At 42.0% G+C, this 19,718-nt stretch overlaps 2 protein-coding genes across 17 annotated transcripts in view; one reads left to right on the forward strand and one right to left on the reverse strand.

Moving 5' to 3' along the window:
• ptk2aa (protein tyrosine kinase 2aa) overlaps window positions 1-11,361 on the forward strand; it is a 44,760-nt gene extending 33,399 nt beyond the window's left edge. For 6 of the 16 annotated variants that reach the window (XM_056741872.1, XM_056741865.1, XM_056741860.1 and 3 more), the window contains 18 exons: window positions 1,246-1,269; window positions 1,823-1,920; window positions 2,032-2,116; window positions 2,254-2,354; window positions 3,564-3,679; window positions 3,761-3,861; window positions 3,999-4,088; window positions 4,223-4,427; window positions 4,742-4,853; window positions 5,761-5,841; window positions 5,938-6,063; window positions 6,135-6,248; window positions 8,167-8,229; window positions 8,498-8,537; window positions 8,620-8,717; window positions 9,922-10,077; window positions 10,166-10,246; window positions 10,333-11,361. In XM_056741872.1, coding sequence (XP_056597850.1) covers window positions 1,246-1,269; window positions 1,823-1,920; window positions 2,032-2,116; window positions 2,254-2,354; window positions 3,564-3,679; window positions 3,761-3,861; window positions 3,999-4,088; window positions 4,223-4,427; window positions 4,742-4,853; window positions 5,761-5,841; window positions 5,938-6,063; window positions 6,135-6,248; window positions 8,167-8,229; window positions 8,498-8,537; window positions 8,620-8,717; window positions 9,922-10,077; window positions 10,166-10,246; window positions 10,333-10,545 — 1,904 coding nt within the window. In that variant the 3' untranslated portion in view covers window positions 10,546-11,361. The remainder of the gene's footprint in view (window positions 1-1,245; window positions 1,270-1,822; window positions 1,921-2,031; window positions 2,117-2,253; window positions 2,355-3,563; window positions 3,680-3,760; window positions 3,862-3,998; window positions 4,089-4,222; window positions 4,428-4,741; window positions 4,854-5,760; window positions 5,842-5,937; window positions 6,064-6,134; window positions 6,249-8,166; window positions 8,230-8,497; window positions 8,538-8,619; window positions 8,718-9,921; window positions 10,078-10,165; window positions 10,247-10,332) is intronic. The other 10 variants (XM_056741863.1, XM_056741864.1, XM_056741868.1 and 7 more) reach the window with 3 other exon arrangements.
• Window positions 11,362-12,063: 702 nt separating this feature from the next.
• Window positions 12,064-17,233, reverse strand: ppp1r18 (protein phosphatase 1, regulatory subunit 18). The gene is made up of 4 exons (XM_056740769.1): window positions 16,562-17,233; window positions 15,382-16,485; window positions 13,023-13,227; window positions 12,064-12,563 (listed from the first exon to the last, which is right to left on the reverse strand). The coding sequence occupies exons 1-4, from the start codon at window positions 17,231-17,233 to the stop codon at window positions 12,544-12,546; spliced, it is 2,001 nt and encodes a 666-aa protein (XP_056596747.1). The 3' UTR covers window positions 12,064-12,543.
• Window positions 17,234-19,718: the final 2,485 nt, after the last annotated feature.

Consider the following 19,718-nt stretch of genomic DNA (forward strand, 5'->3'; position numbering starts at 1 on the left):
TGAACTTATGTTTCACAAAGAGAGAAAGTCATCCAGGTCATCCGGGTTTAAGATGATGATGAGAAACTTAAAGGCCTATGACACATATTCATTCAGTGTCACGTGAACGTCAACATGTTTTACTAAATGTGTTTTTGTCATGTTAGGCCGTGTTCACACTTGACTTCTTTTTTTTTTTAAGTTTAATTTTCACTTTCAACGACTTCTGGTTTGATTTCTATTGAGAAATTAGATTGTAGTTTTTAAATATGTGATTAGTAATAGCAAAGATGGAAAACACAAGCTGCTTTGCGTTCTCCTTTTTTCCACATGCCTGGAATTTGCGCTCTCTTGGCGTCTGTCGTCGCTAAGCAACTGTGGGCCACGATAGCCGCTGAGACTTGTAGGTATAAACAAAGGATATATGGATTATATGCACTGAAAATACGTTGCAATATCTCTGCTTCTAGATTTAATTATGCTGTGATCATCGGTGACTCCATTTTCATTGAGCTTGTCTAAGTTGGCGGGTTGGTTCTTGACACATGACCTGTGGTGTGGTTGCCCCTTTCTGAAAAATCTTAGTGCAGTGCCAACGCGCCTGAATAGAGTGTGTCGCACCGCAACCGCATCACCCCCTATTTCCACACACGTCTACATTTACAATAACGAACATGCACACGGAAAAGATGCGAAATTTGAATCCAACCTTACTCTGTTTCTCTGGGCTGCCTTCGTGCACAGATGGGGTTTGCCAGAGGGGAACTGGAATCCCCTGGTTGGGCCTGGGTTCCCCTGAGGTTTTTTTTCTCGATGGGAGTTTTGGGTTCCTCACCACCGTTTGCATATTGTTTTGCACTATCTGCCTGGCCGGGGGGGCTGCTTTAGAATTCATACTTGTATTAAATGTGTCTCATGTACAGCTGCTTTGTAACAATGAAAATTGTAAAAAGCGCTATATAAATAAAGTTGAGTTGAGTTGAGTTGAGATGCTGCCTCCAAAGTCATGGCGTTCGGCTGCTATTTGTAACCAAGGGCGCCCAGCGTTTTTTTTTATAATAAAAAGCACCTTTGTCAACATTTTCTTCTCAAAAAAGATGTCAAGTGTGAACACGGCCTTATATTGTATAATGTGCAGAATACGCACACACACAGACACCAGCGTGAATGCTTATTTCTTGGCGTCTGCAGAATTCTTTTCTTCTTTATTTTCTGATTCTCTTTCATTTTCTTCTAAAATCTCTCGATTTTCTCTTCAACAACCAGCTGAGGTCTATGGATTAGGCGCAGGTAACCGTCTGTTATTGTCTCTATACTCTCTTCTGTTTCTCATGTGATTGTGTTTGAATCTCTTGAGCGTCTCACAGGCTAATGCAGGTTTTCACACGGCTGGATTTAAAATCTCTGCTTATGTTTCACCTCAAAATGAAGAAAAAGAAAATGATTAAGAAGATTCTAAAGACCTTTAATAATTGTTATCTCTTCAAGTTTTGAATATGTCAGAAGACCTGCACTAGCCGTTGATTTGCAGAACTGAGGATCCAAACAATAGTGTTTATTTACTCATTTCTATTCTTCTTTTTGATATTATTAGTCATTCCTTTAGTTAGTGCCATTGCTCACTTGATTTAGTTTAGTCTTTGTGCGTGTTGTATTTTAAACATGTTTGTAAACTCATTAGACTTCCTCTGAGTCGACTAGATGGTGTGATGAAGGAGTGATGAAGTGTTTGTAGCATGTTGTTCTGCGGCGGTCACGTGAAGGACCACTAGCATGATGATGAGGGTCACTCATCTGATGTTCACACATGTGATGTGAAGTCCCTTGTGTTTTCTGCTCGTAGCTCAGGACTATGAAATCCAGCGAGACAGGATCGAGCTGGGCCGGTGTATCGGCGAGGGACAGTTTGGAGACGTCCACCAGGGGGTCTACATCAGTCCGGTAAGATTCACAAAAATGAGTGTAAATAAAGTCAAATCATTATAGAGAATGAACAGCATCTTTTGTGGAGTCGGCCCCGTCCTAACGTGTTCAATATTTTCTGCCTGGCAGGAGAATCCATCTCTCTCCGTGGCCATAAAGACGTGTAAAAACTGCACATCAGACAGCGTACGTGAGAAGTTTCTGCAGGAGGCCTGTGAGTATAAAAGCACATCAGAAGTCACTTTGAGAGAGAATGAACGAATGAACGAAAGAGTTTGTATTTGAAGTTGCTAATGAGAAGATGTAGAGACCTGAAAGACACAACAATGATGTGTTTGTTATATTTGACAGTGACAATGAGACAGTTTGATCATCCACACATCGTGAAGCTGATCGGAATAATCACAGAAAATCCCGTCTGGATCATTATGGAGCTGTGTACACTCGGAGAGGTCCGACTCAACATTCTTACTTAGTGTTTATGCCTCGTTTTGTAGCACAAATAATTAAACATTCTTATATCAAGGAGTAGAGTATAAGAATTAAGGAAGTCAATGGTAATAACAAGCAACAAAATCTGCCAATGGGATGAGAAAAATCTACTTGAATTAGGTAGTTGAGAAAAATTTATTTTTTTGCTTAATGTTACCATAAACTTAATTAATTCTAATAGAATTTTTCATAAAGCAAAACTATACACTAGGGATGCACATTTAGGATTTTTTTGGGGGCTGATAGCGATTTTAACAAACAACTATTGGCTGATACCGATATGGGTCAATTCCATACAGTACTACACAATATTAGATAGATTTTCTGCATCAATTTATTTTACTGAACATGAACTGGATCCATTTTACATCTTAAGATAGACACAAGTGTAAATGTGCCTAAATGTAATTTAAGATAAAAATACAATAACACAACATGACAATCTTCAATGGGGATTTACTATCCAATATTTATTTTATTAAAAACATTAACTGAAATTTGACTTAAAATGTATTATTTCTTTAATAATATTTTCTTTTAATAAAGTCTGTGCTGTTGCTTTTAATAGTAATTATTTTGCTAAGAGAAAAAAAAGGATATTCAGACATCCAACTCATTGCCTCCATGCAGTTAATTAATAAACTAGGGACCTATGAAATCAGTTTTATTTTTTCCAAATTCCATTTGCATTTTTCTGGATTCTATGTTTTTTGTTTGGGGGCGGGGCTTACAACTATGTTAATATGAACCAGAATCTTACATCTTATGTTTTTTTCCTTTGCCGTTGTAAGTCGACTTACACTTAATTACTAGTATTGTACATTTTTAGTAGAAGTTTTGTCATGTTGTTAACTGGACTTTTATTTTGACGACAGACTTTAATTTTGACGGCTTGCCGCAAAGTTTGACAGCAGCTTCTCTCAAAAAAAATCGTAGGGCCCTAATAAACTAATCCAATATCGTCGGCCGATACATCGGTGCATCCCTACTAAATATCTGTGGTCACTTTTTGTTGAGTAATTGGATATTGATTTAAGAAGTAACTAAAAACATGACAAAAATGTCATTATTGGCAGTGCACATTCACCAGGCTCAAGTTTCAGGCCTTCTGATTGGCTGCTTTCTCTTTTAGCTCTCTTCCACTCATTGGTGTAACTTTGTTTTTGTAGTTGAGGTCGTTCCTACAAGTGAGAAAGTACAACCTGGATCTGTCCACACTGATTCTGTTCGCCCACCAGCTGAGCACAGCGCTGGCGTACCTGGAGAGCAAACGCTTCGTACACAGGTGAGCGTCACCACAGATCTGAACACGCGTGTGCTTCATCATGTCACGTCAGATTTCACATCTGTGTGTGTGTGTCCACAGGGACATCGCTGCCAGAAATGTGTTGGTGTCTTCCATAGATTGTGTGAAACTGGGTGACTTTGGTCTGTCCAGATACATGGAGGACAGTTCTTATTACAAAGGTAAAACTTTTAATTCAACATTTTTCACATCAGTAGATCTACAGTATTGTAAACAACAGATTATTATAGACCAAATGAAATAGATATGAAGACACCGCGATCGTCTAGTAGATAGTGACAGAAGTTTGTCTTTCCAGCTTCTAAAGGGAAACTGCCCATCAAATGGATGGCTCCTGAATCCATAAACTTCCGTCGGTTCACCTCAGCCAGTGACGTCTGGATGTTTGGTTCGTTCTTCATATGTCGACAATGAGAAATCTTTCTTATGAACCCCATCCGTGTGTAAAGTGTGTACATGTCACTCAAAGCTCAGCGGTCGACTCTCGCGTGTTCATTTTGTGCTTATCTGATCCCACGTCAGGTGTGTGTATGTGGGAGATTCTCATGTTTGGAATAAAGCCCTTCCAGGGCGTGAAGAATAACGATGTCATCGGGCGGATAGAGAACGGCGAGAGGCTGGCGATGCCCCCCAACTGCCCCCCCACCCTCTACAGCCTGATGACCAAATGTTGGGCGTACGACCCCAGCAAACGTCCTCGATTCACAGAGCTCAAAACACAACTCAGGTCAGTGTGGGGTTTCACTCGGCTCCTGACACTAGAGGTCTCTCTTGAGCTTGCTCAGTGTGACGTCCAAAATCATTTAAAGACACCCAGAAATAAATAAAACTTGTTCCAGACTGTCTTTAGTCAAACACAAGAGCGAGAATGATGAAGTTTTCATGTAAATAGTCCGTTTGGGGTCGGATGACATTGCAAGGACACAAAGTCCAGTCAATGATTGAGGTTTCTCAGCCAAAGTGCACATGTGATGTTATTATTTGTATTTGTGAACCATGAATGTGATCCTTGTTCACATTGTGATTTGTGTTTCTGTGCAGCACTATCTTAGAAGAGGAGAAGGTCCAGCAGGAGGAGAGGTTTCGTATGGAGGTGAGGAGACAGGTGACGGTGTCGTGGGATTCTGGTCATTCAGACGAGGCTCCTCCGAAGGTGAGACGCTCTGAACCAACACCACACAATCACAAACCATCTGTTCATAAACACAAACATTCTTTCTGTGAACTGACGCATAGCTGCTGGGGTGAAAGAAAAACTTAAACAGTGTCAAAAATAAATAAAGAAAAATGTTTAACAAAAAATAACTAAAAGTTCGGACATTAATGCCTTCATGTGGGTCCTCAGTAGCGTCAACCCTGAAAGAAAGGCCACATTTGGACTATTAAATGCAGGCCAGCAGTGATGTAAGACAATTATATCATTTCTTCATTTGAGATGTGGCTGATCAGGTTTACAGTCAAGTGGTTGGTTTGCTCATGGTTTATTACAGGTTTATTTTAAGCTGCCGCCGCACACGCCGAGATAATGAAAAACTGACACACCCCGGTACACAAGGTGGCGCTGCACAACTTTATGCTTTTGACACTCGCTTCCTCCCTCATCGTCAATGTGTGCTCGGCAAAACCGTTTTGTGCTTGAGCGCCACCAAGTGGTGTTTTACTGTAACTTCAGCAGCTCCGGGCACGTGAACAAATGCGGCATCTCATTGGTCAGCCAGTTTTTAACGCAGCACGTCAAACAAAAAAATGATGCTTTTATGCTGGCCGTTTCACTTTGTTTAGTCACGAGAGGATAATTTAACATTTACATTTCATTCATTTGGCAGATGCTTTTATCCAAAGTGACTTACATTGCATTATACTACACATTTGTTTCTGAATATGTGCAATGCCCTGGGATCAAACCCATGACCTTGGTGTTGCTAGCGCCATGTTCTAACCACTGAGCTACAGGAAAGATCTTAAACGTTAAGGAATAAACACGTTTGATTATCGTCCCGGTGTGGACAAACCTGAACAGTGTGATATAAAGCGTTCAAATGTAGATGTTATCTTCACAGCCCAGCAGACCTGGTTACCCGAGCCCTCGCACCAGTGATGGATATTACCCCAGTCCACAACATCAGCACAACCATTACCAGGTACCACAAACACAACCTCCCTTCTGATGTTTTGTGTTGTTTTGTTATAATGCTGTGTTATACATCATGATGTGATGTGATCTGTCGCACCTGAAGGTATCTGGATATCCGGGCACACACGTGTCAGGTGCAGCGTTTCCTCCTCAAGCCTCTGTACTGGATTCTCAGGACACCTGGAATCATCACAGACAAGAGATTCCCGTCTGGTCCCCAAACCTGGAGGTGAGCGTTACACCTGAACGCCTCCACAGCGAGTTTGATCCGTGTATGAGCGTGTGTTTTCTGTGCCTCAGGATGGGGCGGCTCTGGGGCGGAGTCAAGGTCACCTGATGGAGGAAACTCTCATCAAACAACAGCAACAGATGGAAGAAGACCAGAGATGGTTAGAGCAGGAGGAGAGTTTCCTGGTACTGTCACACCTGTCTCTCCATCTGTCTGCATGTGTGTGTGTGTGTGTGTGTGTGTGTGGGAAGGGTAAACCCTACGGGATGAGGACAATATGTCCCCACAAAGATGGCAAAATCCTTGTCCTTGTGGGGACATTTCTTGGTCCTCATGAGGAAACAAGCTTATAAATCATAGAGAATGAACTTTTTTGAAAATCTAAAAGAGCAGAAAGTGTTGTGTGATTGTGAGGTTTAGGGAATATGATATACAGTTTGTACAGTATAAAAACTATTGTGTCTATGGAATGTGCGTGTATTTGGCACTTATCAAGACAGTGTTGTTGTTGTTTCTTAATGATCGAACTTGAACAAAACGAAGGCATCCCGTCCTACAGGTTTAAATGGGAACTCAGTGTATAGAGCTTGTCAATCGACGTCCCGCCGTGTTGAATGTCCCGTCATGTTGCGAGGCAGGGTGCTAGTGTGTTTAATGGAGTGTTTTGTTTTTTCTTGTTTGATTATGTAATATATCTATGGTAAGTCGGTCTTGCTGTATTAAAAACTACAAAACCATTACACGTAGTCGTTCTGGAAAAGCCCCTTGTAGTTTCACATACGATTTCTCCTTAACGATACATTTCAAAACAATAATAACAGCAGATTATGAGCCTCCCAAGATGGCGGAGCAGCCGGCGGAACTGCAACATAAAGCACAGTGAGTGACGTCAGCTTCACATTCTCTATTGAGAGATGTTTGGCGTAATACGTTGTAATAGCCTTACACTATTTGTCGGTAGAAACACATCAAATATCTAATTGAATAAAAACCAAATGTTATACTCGTTTTAACCTAAGCAGGCCGCCATTTTATTTTTCGATGGCGGTAAATGGTTGCATGCACAGCTAGCCAAACTAAACACAGACTCACTGATCAGTTCTTCAGTAAATATAAGGTACTGTAGGATAAATAATGATCAAATAATAAAGAAAGAAAATATCCCGATTCTGACTTTTTGATGTTGATTTATCATCATCAGCAGCCTAACGTTATTGTTTTCTCTCTCTCTCTCTCTGTGTCATTAGCTGACGGGGGCTAATGTTCATGTGTGCTCAAATACACAATAAATAAACAATCAGCAAGCAACTTATTATAGTGTTTACCAGTATATTCTCATAATGTATAAAGTATATGATTATGATGGATGCCCCGCCACCTACTGTCCCTGTGTATTTATAAATCTGATCTTATGTTTGACCTCTCATGTTTAACTGTTATATATGGAAAACCTGTGTGGGAATTATGGCTGAGAACAGTTTCCTGTGCAAAGAGTGAGTAAAGAGAGAGAGAGAGAGAGAGAGAGAGATTACTGTAAGGAGAGAGAGAGAGAGAGAGAGAGTGAGTAAAGAGAGAGAGAGAGAGAGATTACTGTAAGGAGAGAGAGAGAGAGAGAGAGAGAGAGAGAGAGAGTGAGTAAAGAGAGAGAGAGAGACAGAGAGACGTCAGGCTCTTGTAAAGATCTTGGGGAGCAGAACTCATGGAATCTCACACATCTCCGTCTCTTCTGGCTCTGGGGCGATCGAGGCAGAGGATGAGACTCTTTAAGTTGTGTTTTGGAAAGCCGGTAACTGTTTCATTACCCAGTGTTGTGTGTTTGTGTAGTGTGATTGTGGTGTAGATGTATGTATGTTGATCTATAAGGGATCAGGCTGAAGATTCTATCCTCGTAGAAATGAAACCTTTCGTCTTGCAAATCTTCTTTTCTGTTTGTGAACGTTTGTAAAAGTCTTTTTCAGGAATGAAGCTCATTGGTGGAGTTCAGAAGTGTGATGTTGTGAATTGTTGACGTGATTATTATTGTGTTGAACGTTCTGTTGTGTTGATGTTATTTGGATTGTTTATGATCTGTGCTTCACTCACTCGTGTTGTCTATATTTTCAGAAACTGGAGTCGGGGAACCCGAGGGGCAGCATCGAGCGTGAGGATGTTCCTCTCCAGGGGTCGGTGAGTGACTTCTCATCATTTTCAGCTTGTTTTTGTTTCCTCCCAGAGGGAGATTTACAGCGCCCCAGCGGACACAGGACTTTTCTTACACTTCCTGTCACAGTGATACAGATTTATTGTGTTTTCTGAACAAGATGTTCCTGAACACAGTGCCCTGAAGATGTTACCCACAATTCCCCGGGGCCCTGATGGGCAAGAGGAACCCAGTGTGACGTTGATGCGGTATCTGGAGGTTCTAACGCTGGTTTGTGATTGTGTTTTATTTCAGATAGGAAAGCAGCACGTTTACCAGCCGGTGGGTAAAGCAGGTATGAAGAAAGACAATCTAACACATTCTCACCTGAACTGAATCCTGAAGCATTAATGAATGAGAATCCTCCTCGTGTCCAGCAGATCATGTGCTGCCTCCAAAGAAACCTCCTCGTCCAGGAGCTGCGGGTCATGTGACCAGTCTGAACCCAGTGGAGAATTATAATGAGGGTGTAAAGGTACCGTCAGACACATGCTTCACATTAACATGCGTGTGTGTGTGTGTGTGTGTGTGTTTAACTGCCCTAACTAGTGTGCAGCATGCTGACTGACTGACTGATCTGTTTTGCATGTCGCCTTGAAATTGTTGCTGATGGAGAAGCTCTTATGAAACAAAACACACACACACACACACACACACATGTAGGGATGTTATTCTGCTCAGAGCCGAACGCTTTAGATTTTCAGCCAAACATCAAAGAATCATCCTGATCCAAACGTTCCCTATCATTTAAGACCGTGTAATGTTAAAGTTTTTTGTGAAATGTTTTATTTGTTTGTGACACTTGTGTGAGAGGTTTTGTGGAGGATTCTGCTGAGAGAAGAAATGCATTGAAACTCCTAGAAACCGATCTCAGTCTGTCCTTTGGTCCAGTCACCTCGCCTCTATTCTGACTCACAACATCTGTAGTTCAACCTTTAATATCACATGACTCAATGTGAGCGTGCATGAATTCATTTATATTGCTTTGTTTGCTTGTTTTGCATTAATAACCTGTTCTGTTTTCCTGCATCCCCCCAACACCCCCTCCCACCCACGCTCGCCTGCTTTTTGCTGCACTGTTGCACGTAGCCCTGGAGGGTAAGATCTCTGTGTGTGCGTGTGCACGTGTGTGTGCTTGTGTATGCGTGTGTGTGTTCGTGCGTGCATGCTTGTGTTTGCGTGTGTGTACGTACATGCATCCTTGTGTATGCATGTGTGTGTGTGCTTGTGAATGCGTGTGTGTGTGTGTGCATTAGCTACCGTATTACTATTACTGACCAGTGAACACTGTTCTTAATTTGAAGTCAACATCAAAATCATTTTCAGAATCAGTTTTTCTGACTTAAACGTGACATTGATCTTTGAAATTCTATAGTTTTAGTTCATTGGATCATGAACAGTGAGAGTTTACCTCTATAGAGTACCTGATTGGCCAAAAAGAACCATTTCATGCCGTTTCATTTTGGTGAAGGTATTTTTTATTTAAACTGTTTAGTTGTTCCCAATAAATGTAAGTCAAGATGTAAAATACACATTGGTATCGTTTGACACACTCATTTCTGCAGTTCAAACTGTGCGGTTTTATTTAATTTCTATGATAAAAGTACAGTGTGTTCAAAATAAATACTGACAAATAATTGTGTAATGTCAGACTCAGACTGATTTTTGTGTTTTCTCAGATTCAGCCTCAGGAAATCAGTCCACCGCCGACAGCCAACCTGGACCGATCTAATGATAAAGTTTATGAGAACGTGACGGGGCTTGTGAAAGCTGTTATTGAGATGTCCAGCAGAATCCAGCCGGCACCTCCTGAAGAATACGTCCCCATGGTGAAGGTAAGACACACACACACACACACACACACACACAAAGCAGGGTCTTCTGTCTGAACTGTGTTTTCATGAGTCTCATCTTTACTCTCAGGATGTTGGTTTGGCTCTCAGAACGTTACTGGCCACAGTGGACGAGACCATACCAGTGTTACCTGCCAGCACACACAGAGAGGTCTGTCACATCATTTTGCTTTGCATACATTAGATGCATTTTTGTTGTGTGAGTCTGAGTGTGTCATGTCATGTGTGTGTGTTCAGATCGAGATGGCACAGAAGCTTCTGAACTCTGATCTGGCTGAACTCATCGGTAAGATGCGTCTGGCGCAGCAGTACGTCCTCACCAGTCTACAGCAAGACTACAAGAAACAGATGCTTACGGCCGCACACGCGCTCGCTGTGGACGCCAAGAACCTGCTGGACGTCATCGATCAAGCTCGTCTGAAGATGTTGGCTCACAACCGGCCGCTCTAGTTTCTCCAGAATGGCTGGATCATCGGAGGGACGGATCGGCACGGGGTGTCCGGGGAGACCCGATTCAGTACTCCTCACGGTTTTAAAGCGAGAACTGCTCGCGGAAGTTTAGTTTTTTTACAAAGAGGACGACAAACACTTTTGTTTTATACACCTCGAGTGTTGCGTTTTATTTTGTATCCAGAGCGAAGATCATCTTCGATCCTCCTACCAAATGTTGTCAGCGCTGGAGAAACCTGCAACTGGAACCCACATGAACTCTGAGCCGCGGTCATGATTGAGGTTTCTATCGTATTCCAAAGGTTTATAAACATCACGAACGCTTCCTTTACATACTTGTGTATGTTGACCTCAAATGGGCACTGAGGGCTTGTGTTCTCCTCTGATATGATGTCCTTGAAGAGTTTTGTACCGGTCTCACTATGACTAAAGCCAAACTACAGCAGCGGTATTTCACATATTTTTTGAGGAATCGTAACTTCTTGTATGAGAGAAAGAGGGATTTATATGAAAACAAAGAGAGGTGACCCCGATGGGACAGAAGCTAATATCACATATCACACACTTGAAGCACACGCTAAACCATTTAATCAGCTGCCTTCCAACTACAAGACGTATATTCTGTAAAATCATGATCTGCTTTATTTTTTATCAGGTTTTCACACCTCTGGGTTTTATAAAGCCTTTGAGTTTTCATGCTAATATCTTGTGTACAGAACAATCGTGAATCCATTTTGTCATTCTGGTATAAATTATTCTCAGGAAGAAGCAAACTGTATAGAGCTTTTAACTAATAAAAGATGATCAATATCTTTATCTGTCTCTGTCTGGTTTACATTTGAAATGTCTTTAGATTTTATTTAGGAAAGACCTGACTACGTGCATCTGTAATCGCTTAACATGTTTATCATATTCTGTTTAATAATGCCTGTAACTTACTATTTTCTATGTAGACTGGTGTAAATTAACACCCAATGTAGTATAACTTTGTCATTTTTATTCATGTTGCAATGGTCAACAACATTTTCACACACAAATGAATTTAGGGGAAATTCCGAGCGGAACGTCACAGATCGTATGTCATCACGGCGATTAAGTCACAATTGTGAGCGCAGCTGCACGTCATCTCTTGCGCTTGTAAAGTGACCAGCTGTGTATTTTGTATTTATTCATCATATCTGTTTATCTCTACAGTCTTCAATGTACTTGAGTGTTTTATAAAGATGAGCGCGTTTGCTGAAACCTCAAGACAGTCACGAGGCGACAATGAAGGTAAGATCTGATGACATTCACTAACGTATCTAAAATATTGCTGGTTTTGTTTTAAACCCTAGAAAATGTAAATTGAAGAGAATATTATATTTTTACAGCACACGCCATTAAATTCAGATGTTTGTATCAGACAGAATGAAACTGATGGTGTTCTGCTGTGAATCACCAGCAGGTGTCGCTGTGATGGGATCTGGTTAAACAAACAGGCCGCTTTATTTTAGTATTCTATAAAACACACTGTAGAAGTCACTTTTCCAAAGAATTTTTATTTATCATAATCATACATTCACAAGAAGTGACACATGTCTTGTCCTTCTTTGCTCAGATTAGATGCTGAAGGGTTTATTTAGTTTATAAATAACAAAAGACTCCTGTAATACAAGAAGAGAGAAAATCACCTTCCTCAGTTACAGTTCAATAGACAAAGCCTTCAGACATACAGATCTGAGTTTTTTATTCATAAAACTCTGGAAACAATCGGGACCTTAGATTACCATTTGTATCTCCAACACAAATCTTCTTTTTACAACTCAAGAATTTAAAAACTCTTCCCTAAAAGAGATGCTTTTAAAATTAACATTTCTCATTTAAATACTTGCAAAGTCTCTTTGATTCTCCATAAACAAAACTACATTTTTTAAAACTTTTTGCATTATTACTTAGTTTCTGTGAGGGTAAAAAACATAAAAGCTAAAGGTTGTATTAGTTCATCATGAAGACAGAAAGTTAAAGTTTACAGGATTCATCTGAAACAGAGAGACACAAAAAATAATGTTACTAAGAAAACATGTTTACTCACAATGACATATTAGGGCATGCACAATCATCCAAAGCAAAACCACACATTTAATATCTTAAAGAACTGATGATTCTCATCATTTATTGAATGAATGAGGCATTTATATAGTGCTTTTATTGAGGATTGCCGTACACCCCAAGTGCTTTACAGTCATATGTGGGGGGTCTCTTCTCAACCACAAAATTAACTGAAACATATTATGATTATTGTTTTTAATATATATGATCATGATCACAGTCATTAACAAAGAAACATTTATTTGATATATGAGGATAATCAAAATATTCAAAATATATAATGTACTCAAATTAACTTGTGCTGAGAAAACTATTTTTCTTGATAAAAAAGGATTTATTGAGTCAGACCGGCTGTTTGTTTGTAGTGATGTGATTAAAAAAGCACTGACCCACTCTGAGGAACCGAACTCTTCCTGCGTTCACACTCATGTCACTGCGGGACGTGTTCTCCTCCTCCTCATCTTCCTCCTGATCCCCCCCGCACCTCCCGTCCTCTGAGCTCTGAGGAGTGCAGGGGAGAGATTCAAGCGTACAGTCTTCTGACGGATACTCACAAACTCTCTCCAGCTGAATGTCATCGAAATACACCTTCACCTGAACCAGAGAGACACGAGATCCCGTCAAATATACTCTTCATAACTGAGAAGTTCATTCGTAAAATCAGAACTCAATTATCCTGTTTTTTCATTGTACGTTCCAATTAATATCAATCAAACTGCAGTTGGGTTGTCTTGATTAAGTAATAATAACTCAAAGACAAATAGTGCATAGCTGTAATGAGTTTTATACTGTACAAACTGTATATTTGATCCCCTAACCCAACGCCTAAACCTAAAGATCATAGAAAACTTTTTGCATTTACAGATTTTCAAAAATGATCTTTCTGTACAATTTATATGTTTTTGTGCCCGTGGGGTCCTCAGTTTTGGTCCCAACAGTGACACGAGTCCCCATGAGCTGGTGTACATTCAGGTTTAGGTCCCCACTAACATAAAGAAACCAAGTCCACACACACACAGACAGACAAACACACACACACACAAACAGACAGACAAACACACAGACACACAGACAGACACACACACACACAGAGACAGACAGACACACACACACACACACACACAGAGACAGACAGACACACACACACACACACACACACACAGACAGACAGAAACAAACAGACACACAGACACACACAGACAGACAGAAACAAACACACACACACACACACAGAAACACAATTCCTTTTGATCAGACTTAAAAAAGTGAAACATTGAACAGAAAGATTAAACTGATCATGAGGCCTCACTGAATTAAATGTATAATAAGATATCAAGTGACACGTTTAAACCCTTTATCATTGCATAGATAATACTAGATATTTTAATCACTTGTATTGGCAAGGTTTCACTCCAAACACCCACATCATCAACTCATTTAAAAACACTCAACGTGTGAAACAGGAAGAATAAAGGTCAGAGTGTAAAACAGATGCAGAATTCTACAATCACTCTTCACATGCTTCAATAAAAGATGTCATTTAAACCTCAAGTGGGATATTGTCACTGCGTCACTTCCCAAAACAACTAAACTAATGCTGATCTGCTTTAATATCTTCTTGTGTGTGTGTCGTTTGTGTGTGTGTGTCGTTTGTGTGTGTGTGTGTGTGTCGTGTGTGTGTGTGCATGTCACAGGAAGTGAGACGGCTCTGAGGAGGAAGCAGCCAAAGAGCTGTCACAAGACCAGTAAAAAATACAAACTAATCCACTTATCGATTATGATCTTCATCTTTGTGCTGCTACATAATAACTGTAGTTTTTATAAATGATGTTCAGAGAGTCAACATTAATAGAAACAACACATGCAGGCCGTGCTGTTAATGTACATAAGACATAAGTACATAAAAATGATTCTACACTAAAGCTTCATCTGATATTGTATCGTCTTAAAAATCTGTGCAGAACTGAGTCACAGTAAACTGACAAATTCAACAAACACACACACACACACACACACAAAGACACACAAAGACACCCAAGATCGATAGCATTTATAAATCAAACTGTTGAACGCAGCCGAGATCTGTTTCTAATTCTCTTTCTGCTCAGATGTGATTTGACTAGAAGACACTCCAAACAAAAACCTACGAATGCAAACTCTGAGCTCAGATGTGTTTCCAGAAGTGAAAGTTTTCAAGGTTGCATGTGAAAAAAAGAGCTTCAATCAAACACCAGACAAATGCTTGTGTTTGTGGTTTCTGTGCAGAACTATGACCCAAATCTCATCATCCACAGCTTCACGAGCGCACATCATACACACCTAAAGACCACGCTGACGAGAGGAAAATTCAACTGTATGAGAATAAATACTGATGAAATACATCTAGATCTGTTCATCCACATTCATAGAACTGTTTTATAACCCTGTGATAGATCTGAGGAGCCCTAAACAATGGTGTTTAAGGATGAATCAAGTAACAGTTTATTGTTTTTAATATCCAGCCGTTGAATGTCTTACTTTAGGTTGTGTGTGTTCATGGGTGAAGTGTGATGCGTGAGAGATAAGCCTAATCAAGGTTTAACACCACGGGCCACAATCAAAGAGGACAGAGATGTTCTGGCCAACCAATGAAAGATCACACACTGACACTCCCGTCTCGGTCATTATCAGCAAAACAACCAAACAAAACTATAATCACTCTATCAAAAACACTACCACCTGAGAAACGACACAGATGCGTTCACTCACCGCTTTCGGTGCTCCTCTGCTCTTCACCAAACATGAGCGCTCCAGACTCTGATATCCACCAATCACCTCGATCTCTTCCGCTGTTGGATATCTCTTTTTGTTTGCTTCTCTGTTGCTGCCGGTGTTCGCCGTGGATGTCTGGCCCTGAGTTGCTGCTCTTGGAGGAGTTCCTGAGGGTCCTGTCGTGCCTGCGGATGGGGTCACTACACCAGATCTCCTGGGAGTGATGGTGATGGTAGTTCCCCTCTTACCTGCTCCACCAGAGGCGCTCCTAATTGAAAAGAGAGGATGGGTGGGAGTGGTAGAGGGAGAAGAGGGTGACGGACAGTTGCCTTGTTCTGGGGATCTTAAAAGGTTTTCTGTTGCTTGGGCATTGCGGGCGTTGACTGTGAACGACTTGAGCTGTTGGGGTTTAGGATGTGACCGTTGGGATTTTTGTTGGACTTGTGATTTCGGCGTCTCTTTGAGTATGTCAGGTCTCTTCTGGCCTTCAGCTGTCTGTGCCTCCTGTTCTCTGTCGCTTTGGGACTGACATGTCGCTCCTTCCTGTTCCTTCAACTGCAGCCGTTCCACTTGACGTTGTACAGTCTGTGCACCTGTGGACTCCACCGTCTCTGTTTTGTCAACATTTCTTGCTGTTCCACAATTCCACAGCTTGGCCGTCTCCGGCAGGATGTCCGGTGACTGTGCAGTTCTGATGGGTTTGTATTGGCCATGAGTACCCCTGTTGAGCGTGGAAATATCCCCTTTACGTTCACTGATACATACAGTCCTGGAGCCCACCGCCTTCAGGTTATAGATCCGACTCATTTCGTCCAGCAAGTCTGAAAGAGGCGGAGAGGGAGAAAGAGAGGGAGGAAGATATTCTTCTTCTGACAACTCTCTCTCGATATCGTCAACATCCACATCCAAGTCCTGTCGTCTCCAAATACTGCGTGGTCCACACTCCTCTACATGGTGAGCTGGCTCCGTCTCTCTGCGGTAGAGATCACTCTCGCATTCATCCCTGGTGATCTCCCCGACTTCTCTTTCTGTCGAGGGCCGACTGCAAGTGCGACAGAGAAACAGGAACAGGAAGCTGAGGGTTTGACTTTGCCATAGTAACTTCCTGTGTGACGTCAAAAAGTCTGAGACTCTGCAGTGTGGTTGCTTCCTGTTGAGTTGCAGTCACTTCTCTCACAGTTCCTTCTGCTTCTGTGCTGTCCATCGCTTCAGTCTTTCTTCCTCTCTGTATCTCCTCTTGCTGACGGAGTCGTTCTCTCAGAGACTCCACTCGGGTCAAAGGTCGTCCGGCCTTCCAGCTTCCTCTCCTCTCAACTCCTGCTCTGCCCTGTCCATCTCCAGTCTTGTCCACACTTGTCTTTCGTACAGCTGATACCTCAACTCCATAAAACACTGTTGTGGGGATGGTTACCTCCTCCTGGATACAGGGTTTGTTTTCACTCAATGTACCAGGCTGTTGTGAAATGTATGAGATGGAGTGACTGTTGTCTGTGGCTTGTTTAATATTCTGATCTTTAAGGTAACTCGTGGTGTGAGTAGTGTGCTGGTTCATTTCACCAGAGGTCATCTCCGGGTCTCCACATGAAAACGGCTTGAGCTCTCTGACTTTTTCTGTCCTGCAGTGCAGATCTTCTGTATGTTCTGAACGTGAGCCAGGTTGTACAGTAAAAGCAGAGGACTGGAGACTGTCGACCTCTGATGGAGGGGTGACTTGGCGTTGGGCATCTATAGCGGTGTTGTAATCTGTGCAGTCATTTGAGGGATTGACAGATTGTTTTAGAGCTGTAACCACATTCATCCCATCCTGATTCCATGTCGTCACGGAACCTATTTGCTTCTGTTCTTCCATTGTGTCTCGCCCCTTGTCTGCTTGTTTCTCTTCATCCGTCTTTTCCTCTCTCGCTCTTCTGTTCTCTCTCTCTGAGCTGTTTTCTCTTCTGTCCTGTTTGATTTGAACTCGTCGGGCGAATGCGACGCCTTCTGGGTTTTTGAGGGAGGCCACAGTGAAGCTCTCCTCTCCATCAGTCTCTCTACAAACCGTCTGATTCCTCTCTTTCTGTCTCTTATCGAGCATCACCCCCTTGTCATCACGTCTCTGTCGCCCCAATCGCCTTGTGACCCTCGCTTCACTCTCAGATGGGTCCGTACCCGTGACCATCGCTGACGGCTTGACCCTGCGGTCCGAGTACGTCCTCTCCACCACCCTAAACTCCAGCTCCTCCTCACAAGCTGCGTTCTCCCGGTGACACACCGCACGGTCCGAGAAGCTGAAGGAGCGTTTGGGAACGCCTCTGAATGTCGGCCGGGTGTCCACGTCCTCCTGCACATGCAGGTCTCCTGTGCTGTATCTGGCTCGGTTCTTACGTAACTGGTCGAAGCAGTCCGTGCTCTTGGACCGCACTGGGGGTTTGGGGAGCTCGCCGAACTTACTGAGCAGCTGACTGACTCGACCGCCACACTCAACTTCATTCTTGCGGTTTATTCGCGTTCTTTGATCTTTCTCTATCTCTCTCTCTTTTCTCGATACACTCTCTCTCTCTAACCGTTCTCTGCTGCTTACTCTCTCCTGGACCTCAGGAATCTCTGCTTCCGCTTTTTCATCTGTAGCGGGAGGTTTGATGATCAGTACTTCTGATGCCCTGATCTCTGTGACGTTTCCTCCACCCGCCAGAAACTCTCTTAAATCCATCCTCATCCTCTTCTCCTCCCTGTGTACCTCCTCTCGACCACACTCTCTTCTTTCTGGTCTTTCCTTGTTATTTTTCTCCTTCTCAATGATGATGATATTGTTGGCCTTGATTGTGCGGAGACCTGTGACAGGATAAAAGAGAGATGTGCTGCACTTCTTCACCTGTTCTCTCCCTGTACTTCTGTCTTCACTTTGACTTTCGGTCCTCTCGATCCTCATATCTCTGTCTTTCCAAAACTCTCTCTCCTTACCTCTGCTTTCTTCTTTCTCCGTTTCTCCATTCCTTCCTCTCACTGTATAGTTGTTTGCCTGTTGCCTGCTGTCTCTCCTCCAGCTGTTCATCTGTTCAGAACAGATGAAAGGGTTCTGTCGGATGGATAACTGATTTGGAGTTCCAGGGTTTGGTTTATTGTGGGTCTGCTCTGTAATGACGACCTCCTCTATGATGGCTGAGACATCAGCAGTATGTTGTCCTTCATCTTTTTCTTTCTCCCTCTCTCTCTCTTCATCCTGCTTTGCCTTCCTTCTCTGGATAATCTCTCGCTTCCAGGCCGGCATGCTGGCCAGCCTTTCCTCCTCCTCCCTCTCTCTTCTCTCTCTCTCCTCTTCATCTCGTCGCTTTCGCTCCAAAAGAAGTTGTTTCCATTCCGGTAGGGCAGACAGAGACATTTTACTGGTGAAGTTTTTTTGAAGAAGCACGATTTATTCAGGCCAAACCTGTCAAACAAATACAACACAATGCTTTCCTGTGGTTAAAGCAATAGCGCTAGCAACGTCAAGGTCATGGATTTGATCCCTGGCATTGCACATACTCAGAAACAAATGTATAATAATATGCAATGTAAGTCGCTTTGGATAAAAGTGTCTGCTAAATGCATGAATGTTAATATAATGTACATCTGCTACAACTCTTTAGCAAAAAATTTGAATTATGTCATTATTTATTCATCCTCATGTCGTGTCAAACCTGCATGAGTTTCTTTCTTTAGAACACAAAAGAATACATGTTGAAGAATGTTGATAAACAAACAACATTGACCTCCATTGTATGAACCCAAAATACTTTAACCAACTAACTAACCAACACTTTAAGAAGCAGCTCTTGTTTTTATTAATGTCAGGTTCAAAAAACTTAACTTGCACATATTTTTTTAAATAATTATCAAGAGATAATACTTGACATACAATGTCAGTTAAGGAAAGCAGCTTTACCTTGTAATGTAATGATGGGGGTTTGGCTTCCTGATTCACTGGAATCAAGTTTTTCTCATCTTCCCATTTTTAAAAACTCCAAACAGAAGCAGCTTGAGTCCCATTAAACATTTCAGTTCATGCTAAATTGAACCGAAACATTTTCCAACAATTATTTTGAATGAAGAAATCTCAGAAAGTGTTGTTGCCCCGTGTATCGGCGCGGTTGTGCAGGACTTTAATCCCATAATTACATTACATTCCATCAGGAGAATGACAGGCGCACACACCACACGGACTTAAGATGTTTAACTAAGACCTCCGTCTGCTGCCCTCCGTCTCTCCAGATCCTCTGACTCCAGAGCCCAGTGACACCAGGTGACGGGAATTAAATGTCAAAGGCTTAGATAACACACACATCACATCAGCATTAACTCAACTACTCTCTTTATGA

The sequence above is a fragment of the Triplophysa dalaica genome, chromosome 25 (assembly GCF_015846415.1).
Source record: "Triplophysa dalaica isolate WHDGS20190420 chromosome 25, ASM1584641v1, whole genome shotgun sequence".
NCBI classification, from domain to species: domain Eukaryota; kingdom Metazoa; phylum Chordata; class Actinopteri; order Cypriniformes; family Nemacheilidae; genus Triplophysa; species Triplophysa dalaica.

What these genes read in the sequence shown, in the direction of transcription:
- ppp1r18 (XM_056740769.1), bottom strand. Translation starts at nt 17,233, where the DNA reads ATGGAAGAACAGAAGCAAATAGGTTCCGTGACGACATGGAATCAGGAT. An exon ending in GCACAGAAGCAGAAGGAACT is followed by an intron (nt 16,486 to 16,561) that starts GTGAGAGAAGTG and finishes TCACACAGGAAG; the next exon opens with TTACTATGGCAAAGTCAAAC. An exon ending in AGTTCGGTTCCTCAGAGTGG is followed by an intron (nt 12,564 to 13,022) that starts GTCAGTGCTTTT and finishes TCTCTGTTTCAG; the next exon opens with ATGAATCCTGTAAACTTTAA.